Raw genomic sequence first — 21,910 nt, 5'->3', positions numbered from 1 at the left:
GCTGAAAGACGAAACCGGACTCTTAAGGATATGGTAAGGAGTATGATTTGTCATTCTACTTTGCCAGAGTCACTCTGGGGAGAGGCACTAAAGACTGCAGCTTACATTCTAAATAGAGTGCCAACTAAAGCAGCTGCCAAAACACCTTATGAGCTTTGGACTGGGCGAAAGCCTAGTTTGAAACATTTTCATGTATGGGGATGTCCAGCTGAGGCAAGGCCTTATAGGCCAAATGAAAAGAAATTGGAATCCCGAACAGTGAGCAGCTACTTTATTGGTTATTCTGAAAGATCCAGGGGCTATAAATTTTATGATCCCAAATTAAAGACAATTTTTGAGACGGGAACAGCCATGTTCTTTGAGGAAATTGAGTTTGGAGGGGAGAACAAGATTAGGGACTTTGCTTTAGAGGAAGAGTCAGTAACAATTCCAAAACTGATTCATACAGTTGCTTCTGATGAAGCAAGTACGGAACCTCTACAAGACATTGTTGTTGAATCTCCTCCTACTCAAGATGATATGGTGGTTCATGAAGAACAAACTCAAGATCCTCAAGAACAAGTGTTACAAGAACCAATACCTTTGCGGAGATCCACTAGAGAAAAGAGAAATGCTATTCCAGATGATTACATAGTCTTTCTCCAAGAACATGAGGAAAATAATGGTATGATGGAAGCTGATCCAATCAACTTCCAGCAAGCCATGCAGGATTCCAACTCTGAAAAGTGGATTGAAGCAATGAAGGAAGAGTATAAGTCCATGCAAGACAATAAGGTTTGGGAACTTGTCCCATTACCGGAAGGTGTGAAACCCATTGGTTGCAAATGGATATTTAAGACCAAGCGGGATTCTAATGGTAATGTGGAGAGGTATAAGGCTCGTCTTGTGGCTAAGGGTTATACTCAAAAGGAAGGGATTGACTTTAAAGAGACTTTCTCTCCGGTTTCATCGAAAGACTCTTTTAGGACAATCATGGCTCTTGTTGCACATTATGATTTGGAACTCCATCAAATGGATGTCAAGACAGCGTTTCTCAATGGAAACATTGATGAGACAATCTATATGGTGCAACCAGAAAACTTTGTGTCAGGAGACCCAAAGAATACGGTTTGCAAATTGACAAAATCCATTTATGGACTAAAGCAGGCATCTCGTCAGTGGTACCACAAATTTCATGAAATAATTCTCTCATTCGGTTTTGAGGTGAATGTTGTTGAAGATTGTGTGTATCACAAATTCAGTGGGAGCAAATATATTTTCCTGGTTCTGTATGTTGATGACATACTGCTTGCCACTAATGATATAGGCATGTTGCACGAAACCAAGAGATTTCTATCAAGAAAATTTGAAATGAAAGATCTTGGTGACGCTTCCTTTGTATTAGGAATTCAGATACACCGAGACCGATCTCGGGGTATTCTGGGATTGTCACAAAAGAGCTATATCGAAAAGGTACTTAAAAGGTTTGGCATGCAGAATTGTACATCAGGGGATACTCCAGTTGCTAAGGGAGACAAATTTAGTCTCAGTCAATGCCCAAAAGGAAACTTAGAAATTCAGGAAATGCAAAAGATTCCTTATGCATCAGCTGTAGGGAGTCTTATGTATGCCCAAGTTTGTACGCGTCCAGATATAGCGTTCACAGTTGGGATGTTAGGCAGATATTTGAGCAATCCAGGAATGGATCATTGGAAAGCAGCCAAAAGGGTTATGAGGTATTTACAGAGAACAAAAGATTATATGCTCACATATAGGAGGTCAGACCAATTGGAGATCATTGGATATTCTGACTCTGATTTTGCTGGATGCCAAGATAGTAAGAGATCCACTTCAGGCTATATCTACATGTTGGCTGGTGGTGCAGTTTCTTGGCGTAGTGCCAAGCAAACTCTCATAGCTTCATCCACCATGGCAGCAGAATTTGTAGCATGTTTTGAGGCATCTAACCATGGGATTTGGCTGAGGAATCTTGTCACTGGGCTGCGAATTGTGGAAGGAATTGAAAGACCGCTTAAGTTATACTGTGACAACAAATCAGCCGTCTTATTTTCCAACAATAATAGGAGCTCGACCAAGTCAAAACATATTGACATCAAGTTCCTAGTTGTTAAGGAAAGGGTACAAAGTGGACAGATTTCTATAGAACACATAGGGACAAACTCCATGATAGCGGATCCTCTTACAAAAGGTCTTCCGCCCAAGGTCTTTCATGAGCACACTGCTCACATGGGTGTTTTGCAGTGTGAGGAATGCTTAGTTTAGTGGGAGTTACTCATATATAAATTTTGTGTTCTATGTTTGGTATTATGCATGCATACTCTAGTATTTGGATATTTTTTGGTTAATTATAAAGTTTGATATTCTGTTATTTATGCTTTGTACAATAAGGTTATTGAATGATCTCACTAAAGTAAAGTAGGACCAGTTGAAAATTGACAAGTACAGGCCACCTTCTTGTGATTTTCATGCTGCACATTTCATAATGAATCTATGTCATTTAGTTATGTCAGTACTAGTAATCATTGATGGGTTTAGTTATGATTGATATAACGAAAATCACTTTGGTTCTATGCACTGGCATGACTAATGGACGAGATTATTTGGATATGCTTAAGGTATATAATGGCATTTTTTGAGCTCATAAAGTCTAACACATGTGTAGAGTTACATATGTGACCAGTGGGAGATTGTTAGAATTTTGGGTCACAAATGTAACTTTTAATTGTGTTAGGGCCATTATTTAATTAGCCAAAACTAAAGTGGTCTATTTAATATTGATCTTATGGCTAAGGGCATATGTGTTATGAAAAGGTATTGTGCGGATACCATAAGGCAATATTCTAATTTGATGAGGGGCCAAATTAGAAATATTGAAAACAGAATTGTAACTGATGCAGTTACTTATAGGGTTATGGTCCCCAATTGTAGACATAACAACGTAACAACGTAAAAAGTTTCTCCTCATCCCCATCAGAGGAGAACATCAGGAAACCCTAAGGGTGATCTACAATTGGAAGATCACAACCCCAGATCCTTCAGCGATTCTCATGGCTCATTCAGGTACGCTTCCGCTCTAGATCTTCATCATGTTTTTCGGGTATGGGTTAATCAAGTGTGGTTTAGGATTATGCTCCTATTTTCTATATGGGTAGAAAAGCATGTGGTTAGGAACAAATCATTATTTATTAGAAACCTACAAAGCAGGTCATACAATTTCTAGTCTTGTTTTTAACCATGAGGATGTTCCCCAATGGCTGCTCCCGAGTCTTAGGAATGATGTAAGAGGTGTTTCCACCTCTAGTTTACCTTAGTTCTGTTTTCTTCTGGGCTTTAAGCCCTCCACATTAGCAAAATAAAATAAAAAAAGTAAAATGATGTTTGCTTGAAGGGTATATCGCTTATGAGCTTTGTTTGAAATAATTGTAGAGACATGTTTGGGAAAAGAATTCTCCACTCCCATTAAAAATGGAAATCTACTACCTTAAGTTTTAGACTTCTCTTTTACTGTATGCATGCCATTTTTTTTTGGGTCACTTTACATGTTGTTGGGCCTTTTCGTTAGTGGACTTTGTTGGATACCTCTATACTATTATTTCTTGGTTACAGATCAAGAAATAACAGGCTTTCCCATTAGGGAGAGCTTGCACCTTCCATAAGGACTTCCAAAACTTCACTAGAACATGCTGCACACTTGAAGAAGAGGTTGTGCGCGCCATTTCTTGCTGTCTAATGAAGCCATAACATTTGACCACAAAAAAAAATGAAGCCATAACCAGACTTTGTATTATATAGCTAGCTCATTAGTAGTAAGAGATGAGCTACAATAAAATTCTAGTGTTATGCTAATAGGCGAAGTTTAGGTTAAGTCCCCTAATTAAAAAATAAATAAAGTTTTTGATCCCTCATTAAAATATGTGGCATGCTACATCAGTGTCATTCACACCTGGTAAGCTATCGAAGTTCATTTTTCTAACCGGGACGATTCCCGACTATTTTGAATAGTCCAGAGATGAATTGAAAAAGATTTTCCGGCGAGGTATGAAAGTCAAAATTCGCCCAAAATATATGAACCCAAAACATATTTAACCCTTTAGTTTATAATATAAATAAGGTAAGATCCATTAACTAATTAACAAATATAAAAAGGTGATATGATATACTACTAATGATTGAAAATTGGAGATGAATCATTGTAGGAATTTTTCCAATTGTCTGTTTTGTCATTTGTTAAGTTGTTAGTCTTCGTGCTAAACTTCTTGTCTTCTTGGCTTTTCTTGTTTCTTTCTATCTAAGACTATTTTAGCATGTTGAGACTGTAAATATGATATATTATGATACTGCGAGTCTGTGAGTATGATATGTTAAGACAATTCTACTGACTTGATTTATGTAAGAATCTAAGTCTAATTGTATGTGTCTATTTAATATTTTATTGAAATTTTCTGTGACCGAAAATGTGGGTTTAAAGGAAAAGCTACTGGCTTGGAGTCACTGCATGATCTTAGCATTGTTAAGCAAAAGCTACGGTTGTATGATCTTAGCATTGATAACAGTCATAAGTTTTTATTAAATCTAATGTAAATGACTAAATGGCACACATTATTTACATTTGAAAAGCTATATTGATAATTCCATTTACATTATTTACTACTTTCGCGGGACTGCTCGACGAGTTCACATAAGATGGGGTGGTCGATACGTTGTTGAGTGAGGATGAAGAGGAGGACTCATCAGCGGCGACGACGCTGCTGCTGTGTTTGGCGGTCCCGTTTGGACAAATTGACTAAGTCATGCCTGGCAGTAATCTTGACCACATAACATCAAAAAGCTAGGACAAGGTATCTCACAAGATGTAGCCATGGATTTTAGCTCTAATTTGTCATATTCTTGTGATTTGGACGGTTGTAAATCTAGTTATAAACAAATTTATTGAGCAGAGGTAAGCTTATCAGGATAACACCATATCGCCAACTTGCAAAGGAACTTACACTCATAAGCAGATTGATTCAGGTCTCAAATTCTGCATAAGAGTTGTACACCTCTTGGTTATCTCTCTAACAAGACCAAGATCACCTAATTTGACTAAGTTTAGCTCTAGATAGTGCTTGCAGAAAGAAAAAAGTAGTATGTTTTGTTATACTTTTCTGAACAATGAACAAAATACACATTACAGATCATTTAATTTCAAATCCTTCTCAATAGTTTGACCTATAAATTTACTAGGCTGCTCTTAACCCTATCATCAGAAAAAGGATTGACTGTATATCAGCATCAAACTAGACATTATATAAGCACTGGGCTGAAAATATATGTGAACAAAGTAGTAAGTCACAAACTAATGATTTTTGTGAGAATCAAATTATAATGCGGCATCAGGATCATATAAACAGACTGTCTTGTTAACAGAGATTATGTCAAGCAAGGCCAAAGGTTGCACTTCGCAAAACAAGCTATGGGCACGATATGGTATATACAAAAGGTTATAAGATGCATAACCTAATAAACATAGTGTTAAATGTTAATAAAACAAGGCCAAGCACTTTCTAAAGTGGATGCAATTCACAATTTGTGACTTTGTACCTCCCACCACCCCCTCCCTTTCTGAAAGTTCCAACTTTTCCATCTCAAATTGCTTAGCCATCCAAACTGAACCAAAGGTATCCCAGAGTACTGTTGTAAGCTCACAAGTTGCCTTCTATAAGGTATCAGAAAATTCTTGAGACCTGCAATGTCAGAAGGAAAATAAGTCAGTACACATGCTGAAAAGCAATTCATCTTCCCATTGATAGCACCAAAGCATAAAACTATTGATCCTTAACAGTGTGTTTGGATGGTGCATTTAAGCTGTAACAAAAAAAAAACAATACGTTAAGCAAGAGAACTGAGGTTTAAAGTGACACATTGTACATCTCCAGCAAGGGATTTCACAATTTCCTTACTACAAGAGGGTATTTCAAATTCCATACAGTTAGTTATACAAAATACTTGACTAAAACCCCAGCATTTCTAAAATTCCACAGACTTGATATCCAAACAATTTACTTTATGACAAATCATTTTAATTACCTTCTCAAAATACATTACCTCTAAAAACTACTTTATCCAAACACACTCTAAAGGAATAACATTATTTAATGCAAGGCATACCATTAGTGCATAATGTCTTGTAAAGATAAGCAACATGAGGGTCTCCTTTGGTACTCATATGCTGCTTCTCCAAGCACTCAAGAAAGGCTAAATCAGCCTTCAGAAGCTTGGCTTGATCATGAGTATCATACCCTATATCATGACAATAACAGCAGAAATCCAACCAATCAATTGGTCGCTTGTCCCAAACAAGAGACCCTCCATCTTTCCCACTTGACCAGTTTGGGCCACAGTAATGCCCATATCTAGGGAACAACTGAGAAAGAAATGCTCTAGCTCCAGTATGCCACGGAACCTTACAAACATATGGCTTAAAGCGTAAAGGGGTAGCCCCAGTATCTTTCGCTACGACATCCCCACGAGTTTGTGCTTGTCTCCTCAACTCTTTATTGATAGTAGATGGTCTTTGAAACTTATCTCCAGCACTATTTGCCCAAGGAAACAATGAAAGGAAGGGCATGGGCCACCCAAACAATTTGGGATCATTACCAGATTCTTGTTTAACTTGTTCAGTAAAAGCTTTGATAGGAACTGCTTGTTCAGTAAAAGCTGTGGTATGAACTGCTTGTTCAGTAAAAGCTTTGGTAGGAACCGAATTCGTCACCGAATCTGTATTCAACTGAGCTTTAACCCAAGGGATGTTAAGCAGAAACCCCAAGTTCATGGTGGAGAAGTCTTGTTTCACCAAATTATATAGATAGGCACAACAAAACCACCTATAGTTTTAACCTGCCAACAGAAAACAACAAAAACAGTTAAAACCTTTTCCTAACACAAAAAAAGTAAGAAAAAAAAAGCTACCCCAGATTAAAAAAATTGTTCATATTTGAAGAAAAAAGCTAAACATTTTTTTCTTAAAAAGCTATGCCAAATTAACACATCCCAACTCTTCTTGGATCATTCCATAGCCAAGTCACCAAATTTGAATAATACACAGTTTGATCATTGATCAAACAACATTCAACAGTTCAGGGAAGTGCATAAACTGAAAATAAACACAGAACATTAAAGCTTAAAACTTTGACATACCCATTTGAAGAAAAGCACTTCAATCAATATTGCACATAAAAATAAAAAATAAAACACAAGAATTGGGGTTCTTTCTATTTTCTCGCGTTATACACAAAACCCATGAGGAAATTACAATAATAATGATAATGGTAATGAAAAAACCTTAAGATTGGAAGGAAAATTGAGCTCAAATTATGATAAACTTACTTTAACTCGTTGTGGTTCATCATCTTTTGAGGCGAACACGTTCAAATGGAGATAGAGAGAAGAAGAGTGTGGAGAGAGAGAGAGAGAGAGAGAGGTGTGGGATTGTCTTACGTTTGCAAGGAAAATGATGCTGGCCACCAATTTTCAATGAGTAGAGTGGGACATATCAACCTAAAGGAGTGGCATCACAAAACAAAGGTTTTAATTTTAATAGAATTTGATCAATTTATATATGAAATTATGGATGGTGAATTTTAAAATAAGTTTCATATTTCATTCACACTTGATTAAAAATAAAAATGAATAGAAGAAAACAGAAATAAAAGAATAAAACAAGAAAGTAAGAAATGTGATTGATGTTATTAAAAAAACTTTACTATATCCTTCCAAGGAATTGTGAGAATCGCCATTCGACTTCACATATTGGTTTACACGTGGGTATTGTTATGTCTTTAAATAACATTATCTTTTTGATATTACTACAAAACACAATTTGGGTGATAATTCGATTGAATAGTTTGGAGGATAAATAATATATGTATTAAAAGAGAAATAGGAAGTGATGTGGGAAATGAAATGAAAATGTAGCATAAAACACCATGTTTTAAACTTTATTTATCGAGACATTTCAAAACGAAAACCTTATGGAGAATTCAAAATTTCAAGGATTTAAATATTAAGAAATCGATGTATTATAACTATAACTATCAATATTCCAAAAAGCCTCACCGGTTCAAGATTTGATGGTTGAACCGGTAGTAATTAATAATATTTTTAATATTATTTAATATTATTTACTATAATATGTGATATATTTATGTAAGATATTAAGAAATTTACATTAACTAATTATCTTATAAATTTTATGATAAAAAATAAATAATAAAAGGGTTAAAAATATTTTCAAAGTGAAAAAGCAAAAAGAAATTAAATAAGAGTTGTCTGGTTCAATCTGTTTACATCATCAATTATTGACCATTTTGAACCGGTTTAACTGGTTCTTGATCGATTCTTAAATCTGTCGATTTTTTCAGCTAAACAAACCGATAACTGAACCTTATACTTCTAATTTAGTTATAATATATTAATATCTGTCAAAAAATTTAGTTATAATAGGTTTTGAGAAAATCAGTTATGGCACCAGCCGACACCTGAAAGCTACTCACAAAACATTTTCTTCAAAATGACTTTAAAATCAATTCTCAAAGGATTTATACACATGCACTTGAACTAAGCTACCATGAGTGCAAAATTGGTTATTACTATTAAAGAATAAATCGATATTCTTAATCAATGAGGCCCTATATTTACAATGGATTTCAGGTACACTAGCTCAGCCAATCAGCACAAAGTTTTCGTTATTTTATCATAAAAAATGAATACACATAATTTATCAGTTGCTAACTTTTAGACGGGAGAATCCGAAGGCAGCATCGATTCAGCAATTGTTCTGATGAAGTTTTGTCAGAATCATCAGTGCCCCTGATTGCTTCATGCGCTTAAATAACCTCATTATACCAAAAATTTGTTTAGAATCAGACATGCACAGTCCAATTAACTGATAAATTTTCTGGCATCTATACTAATCTGTGTATTCTATTCATTCATGATTCCTGTACTTTCAACCACATCAAGTGCAAGTTGCTCAACAGCTACCGGTGGATCAACAGCCACATCAGAATCTTTCATGCAAGACATAACATCACCATTGACAACATTTTGTATTGTTTCACAATGATTCAGATGCTCTGTTGTGGAAGATGGAATATCTAAGCATGGAGGAGGATCAACATCCATAACATGATTCTTGCAACCTTCACCCAAAATATCTTCTTCAATCTCATCAGACACAGCACCATTTTTGGAAGATGGAATCTCATTTCTTGTAGTGGAAGTCAAACCCATCTCTTTTTTCTCTGGGATTTCATGACTTGAAACAGTCTCATGAACAGAGTACAATCCGGGAGAGGAAACACCAATTGATGATGGGTCAACATCCATGTCAGCTTGTAAATTGTCTTCTCCAGCAATCTCAAATGGTTTGCCATTTCTACCGCTGTCACGATCTACAACCTGATCAACAATATCATTCATTGCACATTCAGGAGGTTCATTTCTATCCTCACAGCCATCACCATCGTCAGATAAAATATCATTGATGGCATGTCTCTCACTAACTAAGTCTTGATCCTGGGAGGCTGAGACTAGCCCGGGGCTCTCCTGGTGGATATCAATAATGATCCGTTTCTCGTTAGGATCCACAGCAGTCTGGAAACTTACTTTATCAAGTAGGGCATTTAACTGCTGCTGAACTGAAACTGCCAATGACACTGCGTGATCACGAATTAAAGAATCGAAGGGTGGGCAATGCCGCATGTTATTAAGCAACTGGTGATATTGAGATAAGCTGATAGATGGTGGAATTGATCCTTTATTTCGACAGATACTAAGAACTTTTAAGGTGTGCTCACAAAGGTTGCCATCTAGTGCCCAACTACAATTACAAATGCTCAACATTGAGCCAGGGTTCCAGACAATATAAGCTTTATCTGGATCAGCCGGGTCAGTAACCTTAGCACATTCATCTTCGATTAAGACATCGGTATCCGGAATCTTTAGAGCTTTACGCCATGATGTCAAACCACTCGTCCATTCATTTTTCCAATACCGTGCAAAATCATCTTTATCTGAGAACTCATCAAGCCAAAAATAAGAATGGACTTTTGTACCCAACTTGTCAACCAGCCAATCAGCACGCTGATAAACATCAATGTCTTTCTCATTTAACAACCTGATCTTTAGTTGGTTGTGGTAAAATTCAATTGCAGCACAAGACTCCTGGCTAGCAAGAGGAAGAGTTTTAAGCGCATTGGTCCAGGCTCCTGCATCAAAGGTTAAAAGTGATGCCATTATAAATAACTTAGAATAACAACTTCATGTCATAATATATCCCCTGAAACCAATACAATCTTATCCTTAACCTGATGGACAATAATGAGCAGACAAGTACTGAAGCAAGACCCTAGTAAATAGTCAGATCACAAGCCTTGAACATCACATTGTCGCACCTATCTCTTCTACCAGTGACAATGTAGTTTTCAGAGCATGATATAATAGTCATTCTTTAGAACTGCGTAGCTTTGCCAAAACTAATACAATTGGGCATTGGAACTATTCATCATGACAATTTATTGGCATCAGTCATGTTGACCGACTGTCATGTTATGGTAAGAAAAAATCTAGCATAATATTTTGCGAGAAAATTCACCATCTTGATTAAAAGTATAATTTGTCTCCCCATTTGTTTTTTTTCTACCAATAGTTAATATAGTTAGTCACTTTATCTAATGTGCTATTATATATTTCATACAGATCAAAGTGTCTGCGGCTGACTAAAAGTCTAAAATTTTTTTTTGATGAAGACGAGTTGGTTCTGTTGTTTAATTTATTATTAAGGGCTTTTAATTTTGTAACTAAGGTAAGACTTGGGATTATTTATTGTTGAATATTTAGCAACTAATTATGTTTAGAATTATCTTATTCCCATAGTGTATTAGGCTATTTGGCTTTATTGTAGTTGTAGCGCTTAACATTTTAGACGTTTTGTTTGTGATATGATATTCAATTTTTTGTCAGAAAGTACTAGACATATTAGTAAGAGAAGCACCCTGCCTCAGAGTACTCCACAGTCTCTAGTTTATTAGGAAGTACCCTGCAAAAAAGTATTTTAGGTTATTGGTCCAACAGATATATTATTAAGTAAGTTTAAGAAAATAATAAAGAATGTTCATTATTAATATTTACTTTTATAATAACTTAGACGTGATGTGATAATATCTTTAACTCTCATAAAAAACAACACCTAAATACTTGTTTACAATTAAAAAATATATTTCATACAGACATACAGAATTTTGAAAATTAAGTTCCCCGGCATTTGCTTAGAGAGGAGTTAGGGTATAAACTAGCTTGAAGTAAAAGCTGATTTTTACTTCCTTTCTAGCATAAGGGTAACAAAAACAAGCATAATAATAACAGGTAGCAGGCATGCTAATATTACTCAATTTTATAAGAGGAAAAAAGTCGCATTTCACTATCTAAATTCTAGATAGATATTACTCACCTATCCTAGGATGCCAGGAAGCCTTGAAATAGTCCATAAAATTGGATTCATCAATAAAATCTTCCATGAAATCTTCAAAGAGTGACATGGTCCCCTGAAGGCGGCAAATATTATCCACTATCCACCCAAGGCGTCTGGAAATCTTTATTTGCATATCAGTTTCCAAACACTTCATCATGTTTTTATGCCATAAATGACGAACCCGCCAGAAACTTATCAATACTGAACACTGAAAAACATCCCTGAGAAATATATGGAATATAAATACTTGATACTACAGAAATCCTGACAATATTTTTTTTAAGCTGACACAGAAAAACACAAGGTCTAATAATTCATTTTGAAGTAATAGGGTCAGTCTTTCAAGTAAAGAGAGAGGAAATATATGTGAGCGAAGTTAGGTGTTATTACATAAGACAAAGCACTGACCCTTATTTACACTAATACTATACTCTTATCTAATAAATAGAGAAACATATGATACATAAGGAAATGGGGAAAATCCATCCTAAGAGATAATATAGGTCCCTATAAAATACAATCACAATATATAAAATATTTTACATATAATCCAACCATCCAGAATGCCAAATAGATTTCTAAATAAAATTGAACCAGTCATCAGCACTGTCATGGAAGGAAACTACACAACACCATATCTCATGACTAGGACCAAGGACCAGCTATAATTTTATTCCAGCTCACCCATCCTCTAAACTTAGTACTTAGCAGTAGTAGTACACACTGTAAGTTCAATTTTTTTAAATAATTAGCCTCAAGGGGGAAAGAAAGTGGACAGATTAATTGTGTCTGAGAAAAAGCAGAGCAAAGGAAGAAGTCCTTGGATAATCAGAATCAACATGCGTATGTATTTAACATTTTAAGCACTTTCAGTCATAACCAACTTCATGGACAAAATATAAGTGATTCATATTTCATAAGCAGGCACCAGTTATTTATTAATGAAATTGCCGACTTTCCAACATTGCAATTTTGAAAGACATGTAGAAGTTGGCAATCATCTTCTAAATTTAATTTGACACGTTAACAGATAAACAGAACCAACCTGATTGCTAGGACATCATACAGAGGATCATCTACTATGAAGCCAGCCAACTTCCAATTAGGATCTTTTGTGTGAACTCTATTATAAAGGGCCCTCATCCATCGATGTGCATCCAAACTTGAAAATCTAGGTGTTATTATCCAAGCTACTGGAATGGCCTTCTTGTCTGAGTTGAACACGAGAAGACTATGAATGGGGTACTGGAGGCAATCAACGAAGTGCTTGATGTTAGTTTTTTTGAAAACGATGAAAACAAGTGTTTCTGGTTACCTAAAATCAAGCAAGAAAGAAACTAACAGACCTTTAATTTATTTGTACCAAATCTTGAATCTGAGGCAAGCAGACCACGGTTCCCAAATCTAATCATTTGTTGCAATTGCCACTCAGTTTGAATGCCCAAAATGAAAGGATCTGAATCAGAGAAATCTTCATAGAAGAAAACACAATTCTGGTGGCTTTCAACCCACATGCTGATACTAACAGCATCATCAGCATCTAGCTCATATGTAGAACGACGGATTGCCCTCTCTTGTCGTCGAACATATCGGTGTGTCAAAAGGTCATCACGGTTAGACGGACCACCTTGTCTCTCAACTGATTCATTGTGCCTCTGCATGATGGTCTCCACAGAGACTCCAACATATAGAAGAGATAAAACCCGAAGTCGGAGATCTTCTGAGATATATGGGGCAAACATAGCACGTGTCCCAACAGCTTTTTTGTCCTGTGGACCATGGCATGGCACACCCTTTTTATCCACATGCTTATCATCATTATATATGATCAAGGCAACTGAAGGTTCAGCTATGAGGCATTTCACTATAAAGTGACAGGTGCAACCTCGCTTAGTATTTGGTCGACCAGCATTTTTCTTCTTTGGGACATAAGTAGAACGACTTGGTCGTACAATTCCACCTTTTCTATGGTCATCAGGACCAAAGGAACACCAATACCTACAGTGAGATGGTATAAATATCTATATTGCAATGAGATAAAAAAAAATCAGTGCAATGAATAAGGGATACTAAATGAAGATGGTTACAACTTACAAAATATACTCTAGTATGCCATCAACCTTCGGCTTGAAAAGCGCTGATGGAGGCCGCCGACGCCTAGCTTCAACATGAAATCTTGTAGGACATTCTTTATTATTAGATTCACCCCTCACAAAATCATCAACTCTAGCAAACGGAATTAGAGCAACTCTATCTAATTTATCATGCCAACCTTCTGTTTTTGACCATACTAAGTCAGAAGAAGAAATTTCCAATGTAGGAGGATTTTGTACAGGAAGAGATAGGATTGCATCCCATCTGGCCATTAGTGACGGACACTGAATGAATTTTCCTGTATTATTAGTGAAGTTTTAAAAGTCATCACCGATTGATTTAGCAATATTATCAAGTACTGATCTAGTGCAATATCCAATGAAACCACAAGTGCCACTAAAAGCATTGTCATATAGGTACAATATTCTGAATATTTTTCATAAGGCAAGCTCATACTGTTTAAGGAAAACATGGCCAAAGCCCAAAGTTTTCATTATGTAGATGTTTTATCAGGAAAGCAAGGATAGTAGAACACAATTGAGATCTTATACAATCAAACTGCTAGCATTAGTGGAAAAAACTAGAAAGTAAAATAAAGCAATGGATTAATAAACAAAAAACAATCATAATAACAACGAATGGACTAATAACGAGTTGCCGAAAAATGGCCAAAACAATTGCTGGAAGTTTAAAACAGAAGGGCAGCAGTGGGTTTTCTTCCAACAGAAAAGGGTACCAAAGAGTGTCACATGATTTTCAAAGATACACAACTAACTTTTCTTACTTTCCCTTAGCACAGCACATTCCCTTTCTCATCTTCTATGTGATTCTCTCTAGTTTTTTATCGTTCGAAAGTGGCTTCTAATAATTTTGTTTCAACCCAGGTCACATGGTCATCATTTCTTCTTTTCCTTTACATTACAAAAACATGGTATTCCTAACAAGGGACTTGAGAACACTTATATAAACATGAACCCTCTTTTCTCTCCAGAGCACACATAATGTAACAAACATATGTATTATGATGTCCTTACTTCAGCAGAAGCTGAAGGTTGCAGTTTTGCATTCCAAAGCATCATTTCAATCTAAATTCATGCATCACAGGCTAAACTAATTTCCAAGCTTAATCATAGATTCTATTTAGTTCCTGAATTCTCAATCATCACAATGACCAATCATAGTCACACGCATATACATATACATACAACAAGAACATGATAATTAGCAGTAACTAGGCAAAACTCAGAAACGAAACAAAGAAGTAATCATACTCACTCAGAAACTGCAGTCAACTCGGTGAAAGGGAATGGAATTCAGGGGAAGATTTGGGACGCCGGCATGGCGGAGAGGAGGGAGAACAGAGATAGAGCCATGAGAACAGGGAGTACACAACCTAGGAAGCACGGCTACGGGTACAGCATTTTCAGAGAAGACGGCGGAGGAAGGTCGTGTGGAACGCCGGAGAAGGAACGTGGGAGCGCCGCCGGAAGGAGAAAGTGAAGGCGAAGGGCGGCGGAGCGGAACCAAAATTGAGAGCGATGAGGAGGCTGAGAGTAAAATGGGGTGCTTACTGATTTAGGGGTAAATAACCAAATAATATTTAGGTCTCGTTTTGAAAAACAGTTTAATTAAACGCTTATTTATAATCTATTTTCAAAATTTTATTCATAAGCACTTATTCGTATTTTAATTGCTTAAAAAAAAGCACAAAACGAAGTAATTTTTTCTTCAAGTATCCCTAACATATCATTATGTACCTGATTTTTTTTGTTTGGATATGGAATTGTTTGTACCCGAGTAACGAGTGTACCCGGACTTGACGTGTAGCCAATTCTGGTGCATGAGGGGATCTCGTGTACCCGTGTACGGTGCATCATACAAGACAACAGACAAATTAGGGTTTAGGTTTCTCTTTTATTTGTTTAGGACATAATTTTATGTTCATCTCACTTGATTGGATATCAAGATGAAACTTTTAAAATTGTAGTAATTTTATTTTAGTTTATTTTTTAATATTTTTAAGTACTGAATTCAATTTGTTCTTAATTATATGAAAATTACACTTATTAAAAAATATGTAATGAGATTAATCAAAGTATTAGTTTAAAAAGAAAGAATCTTCCACATTTATCCTTAATTAATATATTGTCGAGTGTTGAAAATAACTAATTAGTAAGAAGTTGTCGGAGCCTTATGGTGTCATGACCCGGTCGCGAAGTACTATTCTTAAGGAACACCTAGGTATGGTGTACGATTGCTCAGACGGGACAGCCCAAGCCATGATTGCAGCTCATATCATGGTGCGTCAATCTCTTTAGTTTAGCGGAGGGAGTTTTTGGGTTTTGATCGGAGCTTGGAGCGCTATTCTTAAGGAACGCCTAGGTATGGTGTACGATTGCTTAGACGGAACAGCCCAAGCCATGATTGCAGCTCAGATCATGGCGCGCCAATCTCTTTAGTTTAGCGGAGGGAGTTTTTTGGGTTTTATCGGAGCTTGGGTATCTTTAGGGGTTTTTTAGGGCTTTAAGGTGGTTTTGTGGGTTTTTGTTTCCTTGTTGCTCCGGGTTGGTTATATTGTTTGGGGTTCTTTTTTGTGTATGATTACTTTTGATCCCTTTAGAGAATGATGTATATCCTATCATTTCCTTATTTATATAATTTTTGCTTTCGAAAAAAAAAGAGTAATTAGTAATTACTAGTAATAATCATAATTTTGGAATTATAAAAAATTTCAAAAATACAATGGTATCTATATACTTTAGAAAAGAGGAAGGTTGTGAGCCCCACCTCCATGACTTGGCACTCCAAGAATTACTCTTAATCACCCCCCTCTTTACAGGACAAGTGTCACCTTCTGATTGTTTTGGACCAAAATACTAGAAGCCCAATTTTATTTCAGTTTTTTAATGGAGGCTCATTATTCAAAGAATGATGATTTAGTTTTTATAGATTTATGACCCCTAATTAATTGCATGAAAAATTTGAATTCTGTGTAAGAATGAAAAATTCGAATCCGTTCAAATATACATTTAATGCTAATTACATTGTCAAAAGTAAAAACAACAATCAGCTATTTTCATGCTTAAGCATAATTTTCTATAAATGCTCTAATTTTTTAAATACTGTATTATTTCAAAAAAATTCGAATACCTCCCCTAATTAATTGCATTCCCTATTTTCCTTTAATAGGGAATCAGATTGAGTAGTTCACGCAAGGCATTTGATGCATTTAATTGGTGTTATTACTGTTTACAAAAAAAGTCAATAAATTGGTTTTAATACTCTTACAAAAAGTCAAGAATTAAAATCAGTTTTAATACTCTTAAAGGTTAGCAAAATCAGCGATTAAAGTAGTCAACAAATTGGTTTTAATACTCTCACAAAGTCAAGAATTCTAATGAAAGGTTTACATGAAAGGTTTGCATCTACACATTAATTTGATATTTTTCGTTCCACCATGAACCGTCATTTTAAAGGGCATTCCGTTTATTCGTTACAAAAAAAGTCAAGAATGAAGATGAAACTTTGATTACGCATATATTTTTTTTTTAACGTGATTACGCATATTTCAAATAAACATCAGTCGTTATTTTTTTTTCTTCCTTTTTAAGATGAATATACCAGTAACCCTAATTCTCAAATTCCTATATAAACACCTCATGTTATTCTTCAACTTCATCATTTATTCCCACCAACTATTAGCTTTGAAATATACTGTGTTCTAATGGCAATCGACGACCTCGCCACCATCGATGCCTCCAAAGAGAACTGGTCTATTGTTGCAAAGGTGACCCGTTTGTGGCTTAGTCCGAGCCTATATGGATCCAAGCTTCCATTTTCCATAGACATGATTCTTATGGATGACAAGGTAAATCAATTTTTCACGTAAACACCATGTTTTACGTTCTTTTGCTTATACTATAAATCGCTTATGTTCTTCTTTTATTGAATTTCAGGGTGTTAAGATTCATGCTTCGGTTAGGAAGACTCTGATATACCGATTCCAATCTTTGCTAAGTGAAGGACGTGTATATCAAATTTCGTTCTTTGGTGTTGGTGAAAGCGGTCGTGATTTCCGACCAATCTCACATCCATTCAAGATCAACTTTGATATTCATACATCTGTGCGCTTGGTTCCCAACAAGGCCATCAACTTAAGCCCGTACAATTTTGTGCCAATATCTGATATAATGTTCAAGGATCTTGATACGTCTTTTCTTATTTGGTATATACTCTTTTTGTACCTTTTGATTTTTAAATTACTGTTCTGGGTTTTGGATTAATGTTTCTATGATTTTGCAGATGTGATTGGAATTCTCACTGGTGCAAGTGCTGAACAAGAATTCGAAAAAGATGGCGGGAAGCATAAAAGAATTACTATTGAACTTGACCAAGATGGGTACACCCAATGTTCAAAGCTTATTCAAATTTTATCCATCTTTAATTATTAAGTTTTTACGGTTTTATAATTTCTCATGCGTCTTAATAGGGCTCGGGTTGAATGCGCCTTTTTTGGAAAGTATGTTGATGAGGTCGTTGGTTATCTTGGATCTGTTGATGCAACCAATGCTGTTGTTGTTGTGAGTTGTGTCAAAGTAAAGCCCTTTAAAGGTATTTTAAAGTTTCATCTGGTGTCAAATAATTAAAGTGCAGTGACAATTTTTTTGAAAACATTCATAATTTTTATGTTACAGGTAAGACAAGTATCCAAAATGTTTATAGATCTACAAAGGTTCTTTTTAATCCTCTCATAGAAGAATCTGCCCCCCCACACATACTTTTGTGGCTTCAACCTCAACACAAAATTAAAAAAATTGAGGATATAGACAAACATGTTTCTGCAGAGCTTCCTGATCCTAAAGTTTATCCAAATTTATACAAGGCAATATCATCATACATGATGCATGGTCCATGTGGTGTTGTTGACCCTAAGTCAGTTTGCATGGTCGATGTAAAGTGTTCTAAACACTTTTCAAAAAAAAATTAAAATTGCACAACAGTTGATGATGATGGTTATCCAATTTATACAAGAAGAAGAACTGGGATTACAATTTTGAAGAAAGGAGTTCCTCTCGATAATGGTTTTGTTGTTCCTTATAACCCAGTCTTGCTTATGCGCTATCAAGAACACATCAATGTTGAGTACTGCAATAAGTCGAATGCTATAAAATATCTTTTCAAGTATATTAACAAAGGACCTGATAGAGTCAATGTTCAGATATCCAATGGTGGTACCAGTGTTGACGAATCTGAACAACAAGATGAAATCAAACAATATTATGATTGCAGGTAATTTTCTGAGTCACAAATATGTTTTACTCTAGAAATTAATTGAGGTATTTTTTGTTTATTCTTGCATTGAATGCATAAGTTCCTCCAATAAGTGTGCGTGAAAAAAATTAAGTCAGTGTTTAAAACCATTTTAAAATGAAAACATTAAATTTCGTAAGCTAATGTAGTGGAAAAAAATGGTAATTTCGTTTTATTCCATAAGACTCTGATTTTTCCTTTTTTATATTTAATCATTAAGAAAGAATAATAATTTAATGTCTAAGAAGAATTTATACATATTAGTTCCTTAAGTTGTGGATTTTAAGGAGTCAATTTATTTTCACTTTAATATCAAAAAATTATTCCATTTATGGTGATGTCTTAAATGTTTGTCAAATGTAAATTCCTATTTTAAAAATGAAAACGAATAGTATTGATTTTTTTCCATTATTAGAAATATGTGTGGTTGGTTTTACTTGATAAAAAAACATAATTAAAAAATAAAAGGAACCCGTCAACTAAGGAGTGAATATTTAAGTTTAAAACGGTAATTTTTTTTTTGAAAACAAGTACATTATTAGCAGGTACCTAAAATGCAGCTACCATATAAGATGAGTTTATGATTAATATCATTTGAATTTTTTAACTCCTGAAATTAAATGCTGGTACCTTACTCCATGTGAAGTCACGTGGAGAACATTCAAATATGATATTTAAGATAGATGGCCTCCAGTGTTGAGATTAGGATTTCATCTTCCAAACCAACAAAGTGTTTTATTCAAAGAGAATGACGATTTGAAAGTTGTGAAGGAAAACTCAACTGAAAAGGGCACTCAATTCTTGGCATGGATGGATGCCAACAAGAAGTACCAGGAGGGGAGAAATCTCACATATGCAGAATTTCCTTCCAAGTTTGTGTACAACAAAAAATCAACAATATGACTTCCTAGGAAAGAGTCATTTCTCTTGGTTGATTGCAATTTATTGCTCCTGGAATGGGAGAAAATTACTACATGCGTGTTTTATTAAATAGGCGAAAAGGTTGTGACAGTTTTAAAAGCATAAGAATTGTAAAGGGTGTTGTTTTTCCCACATTCCGCGATGCATGCGAAGCGATGGGATTACTGGAGGATGACCAGGAGTATGTTGATGGAATTTCAATTGCAAGTGAACTTGGTACCGGATCTCAGCAAAGGAAATTATTTTCCAGAATGCTGATGATAAACTTGATTTCCAGGTCACAAGAAGTTTGGAGAAAGTCTTGGACTCTTTTAAGTAATGAGATTTTATATGACAGAACAAAAGCACTCAACATTCTAGGTATTTCATCAATATTAATTTTTTGGCCTTAATTAGTAATATTTTCTTTTTTATCCCTTAAGAATTAGTATGCATTTATTTTTTGACATGTATAATTGTCCACTGTTATTACTTTTTCTTTCCATATGTTAAGTAAACCAAATAGTATTTACCGTATTTAGAAAATTATGCAGCAATCTAAAAAATGTACTATCATAATTTTTACACATGCTAAAATATAGAAATTACATACCATATCTATTTTCTAATTTTTATGGAGATACTTTTTTCTTATACTCAAATTAACCTATAATTAGTTTTCCCAATAAAAAAAAAGATTTCCCTACCAAACTCACTATTATTTGTTGCACGTTAAAAAAAATATAAAAAAACTATATCAGGGCTTCTATTATCTAAATAAATGTGTCAAGTTTTTATAAAAATACTTTTTCACATGGGTATCACGTTAAAACTACTACCATTTTATAAAAATAATCCTAATTTGACATTATCAAAATATGGTGAGTGTGATTAGAAGGAAAAATTAAAGTTGTGTAAATGCATTTTCTTTCTCAAAATGAAAAAAAAAAATCAATATTTCTCATTTAATTTAATTTTCTAATTTAATTTATTTGTCTTATTTCATTTAATTTCCTTCAGATCTTCGTATAGAGGATGAAGAATTACAGAACTTATGTATGATTGAGATTGAAAAAATATTGCAAGGCAATGGAAGGTCACTCAAGGAATTTCCATGTTTACCATACCCTAAATTTTCCGAAATTCATAATTTTGAAATTTTCTTTATCTCATGTTGGACTGTATTTGTCAAAGCCTGTCTTTACTCACAGGCAGCTATATGTTGCACTTTCTAGAGTTAAATCTAGAAAAGGGTTGAAGATGCTCATAGATGACGAAGGAGTTGTATCTAACACTACACGCAATGTAGTGTATCAAGAAGTCTTCGATAATATTTGACATGTAAGTGTTTATTTATCTTACAATTAATGTCAATTTAAATGGTAGAATTAGGAAAACTGATATGGTTATTCTCTTTATTGTTTTACAGCATAAAAAGATATCAAGCAATTTATTGATCATCTAATTTGAAGGTGTAATGACGTTTCTATAAGGTTAGTTTACCACTTTCAAATTATACACAGTTTATATTTGTATTAGTTACTGATTATTACACTAATAATTTTTTCTTCCTTTCTAGGTTCTATAGTACAAATATGCTTGATTGACAACAAGCTCGGTTATGAAGTCTTTATTATTAATCATGGACTACAATTTCGAATAAGGGTTCATGTTGCTGTCATTGTTATGTTTATCTCATTTCAATTTTCATGTAATGCATTACTTAAAAACGTGGTTTTTATTACTATTCAAGTGTTGACACTGTGAGATATCTACAACCTCATCAAATAAATATATTTACTGTGGTTAATTCATCTACATGTTTGTAACATATGTTCGGTTCCATATCTTTTATACTTACTGAAAAGAGTCTAAACTAAGTTAAAACACATTACTATTAATTTATCTTTACAATAAATTTAATCGTCGTGCAATGTACGGGTAAAGAACACTAGTACATGAAAATGAGTGATGAATTTTTCTAAAATTTAGTAGGTCCTCTATATAAAGGAAAATCAAAATGTCTCTAACGGGTCTTCGAAAAAGACAGAAAATATAAAATCACTTATTAAATTATTACAATTAATTTTGTTTAAC

General features: G+C 34.6%; 2 protein-coding genes across 4 annotated transcripts; both read right to left on the bottom strand.

Annotated features, from left to right (window-relative positions):
- Window positions 1-5,265: 5,265 nt before the first annotated feature.
- LOC130725842 (uncharacterized) lies at window positions 5,266-7,519 on the bottom strand. Its single transcript, XM_057577031.1, has 3 exons — window positions 7,366-7,519; window positions 6,148-6,876; window positions 5,266-5,723 (listed from the first exon to the last, which is right to left on the bottom strand). Exons 2-3 carry the CDS (start codon window positions 6,809-6,811, stop codon window positions 5,560-5,562), a joined length of 828 nt encoding a protein of 275 aa, XP_057433014.1. The 5' UTR covers window positions 6,812-6,876; window positions 7,366-7,519; the 3' UTR covers window positions 5,266-5,559.
- A 1,089-nt stretch (window positions 7,520-8,608) lies between these two features.
- On the bottom strand, window positions 8,609-15,184 carry LOC130723524 (uncharacterized). 3 transcript variants are annotated; one of them, XM_057574603.1, is made up of 7 exons: window positions 14,879-15,183; window positions 13,782-13,901; window positions 13,604-13,684; window positions 12,856-13,507; window positions 12,555-12,754; window positions 11,489-11,730; window positions 8,609-10,247 (listed from the first exon to the last, which is right to left on the bottom strand). In XM_057574603.1, the coding sequence occupies exons 2-7, from the start codon at window positions 13,796-13,798 to the stop codon at window positions 8,962-8,964; spliced, it is 2,478 nt and encodes an 825-aa protein (XP_057430586.1). In that variant the 5' UTR covers window positions 13,799-13,901; window positions 14,879-15,183; the 3' UTR covers window positions 8,609-8,961. The 3 variants fall into 3 exon arrangements, with proteins under 3 accessions (XP_057430586.1, XP_057430585.1, XP_057430584.1); XM_057574602.1 differs by having other exon boundaries at window positions 13,604-13,901; window positions 14,875-15,184; XM_057574601.1 differs by having other exon boundaries at window positions 13,604-13,901; window positions 14,879-15,184.
- Window positions 15,185-21,910: the final 6,726 nt, after the last annotated feature.

Source organism: Lotus japonicus, chromosome 6 (assembly GCF_012489685.1).
Source record: "Lotus japonicus ecotype B-129 chromosome 6, LjGifu_v1.2".
NCBI lineage: Eukaryota > Viridiplantae > Streptophyta > Magnoliopsida > Fabales > Fabaceae > Lotus > Lotus japonicus.
This window is presented reverse-complemented; position numbering and strand designations above follow the sequence as displayed.

Bases quoted from the DNA above. Each gene is read 5' to 3' on its own strand.
- LOC130725842 (XM_057577031.1), bottom strand. From the start codon at position 6,811: ATGAACTTGGGGTTTCTGCTTAACATCCCTTGGGTTAAAGCTCAGTTG. The intron at 5,724-6,147 runs GTATGCCTTGCA...CTGACATTGCAG, and splicing joins CAAGACATTATGCACTAATG to GTCTCAAGAATTTTCTGATA.
- LOC130723524 (XM_057574602.1), bottom strand. From the start codon at position 13,875: ATGGCCAGATGGGATGCAATCCTATCTCTTCCTGTACAAAATCCTCCT. The intron at 12,755-12,855 runs GTCTGTTAGTTT...GATTGCCTCCAG, and splicing joins TTGGTACAAATAAATTAAAG to TACCCCATTCATAGTCTTCT. The intron at 10,248-11,488 runs GTGAGTAATATC...CCTTTGATGCAG, and splicing joins TTCCTGGCATCCTAGGATAG to GAGCCTGGACCAATGCGCTT.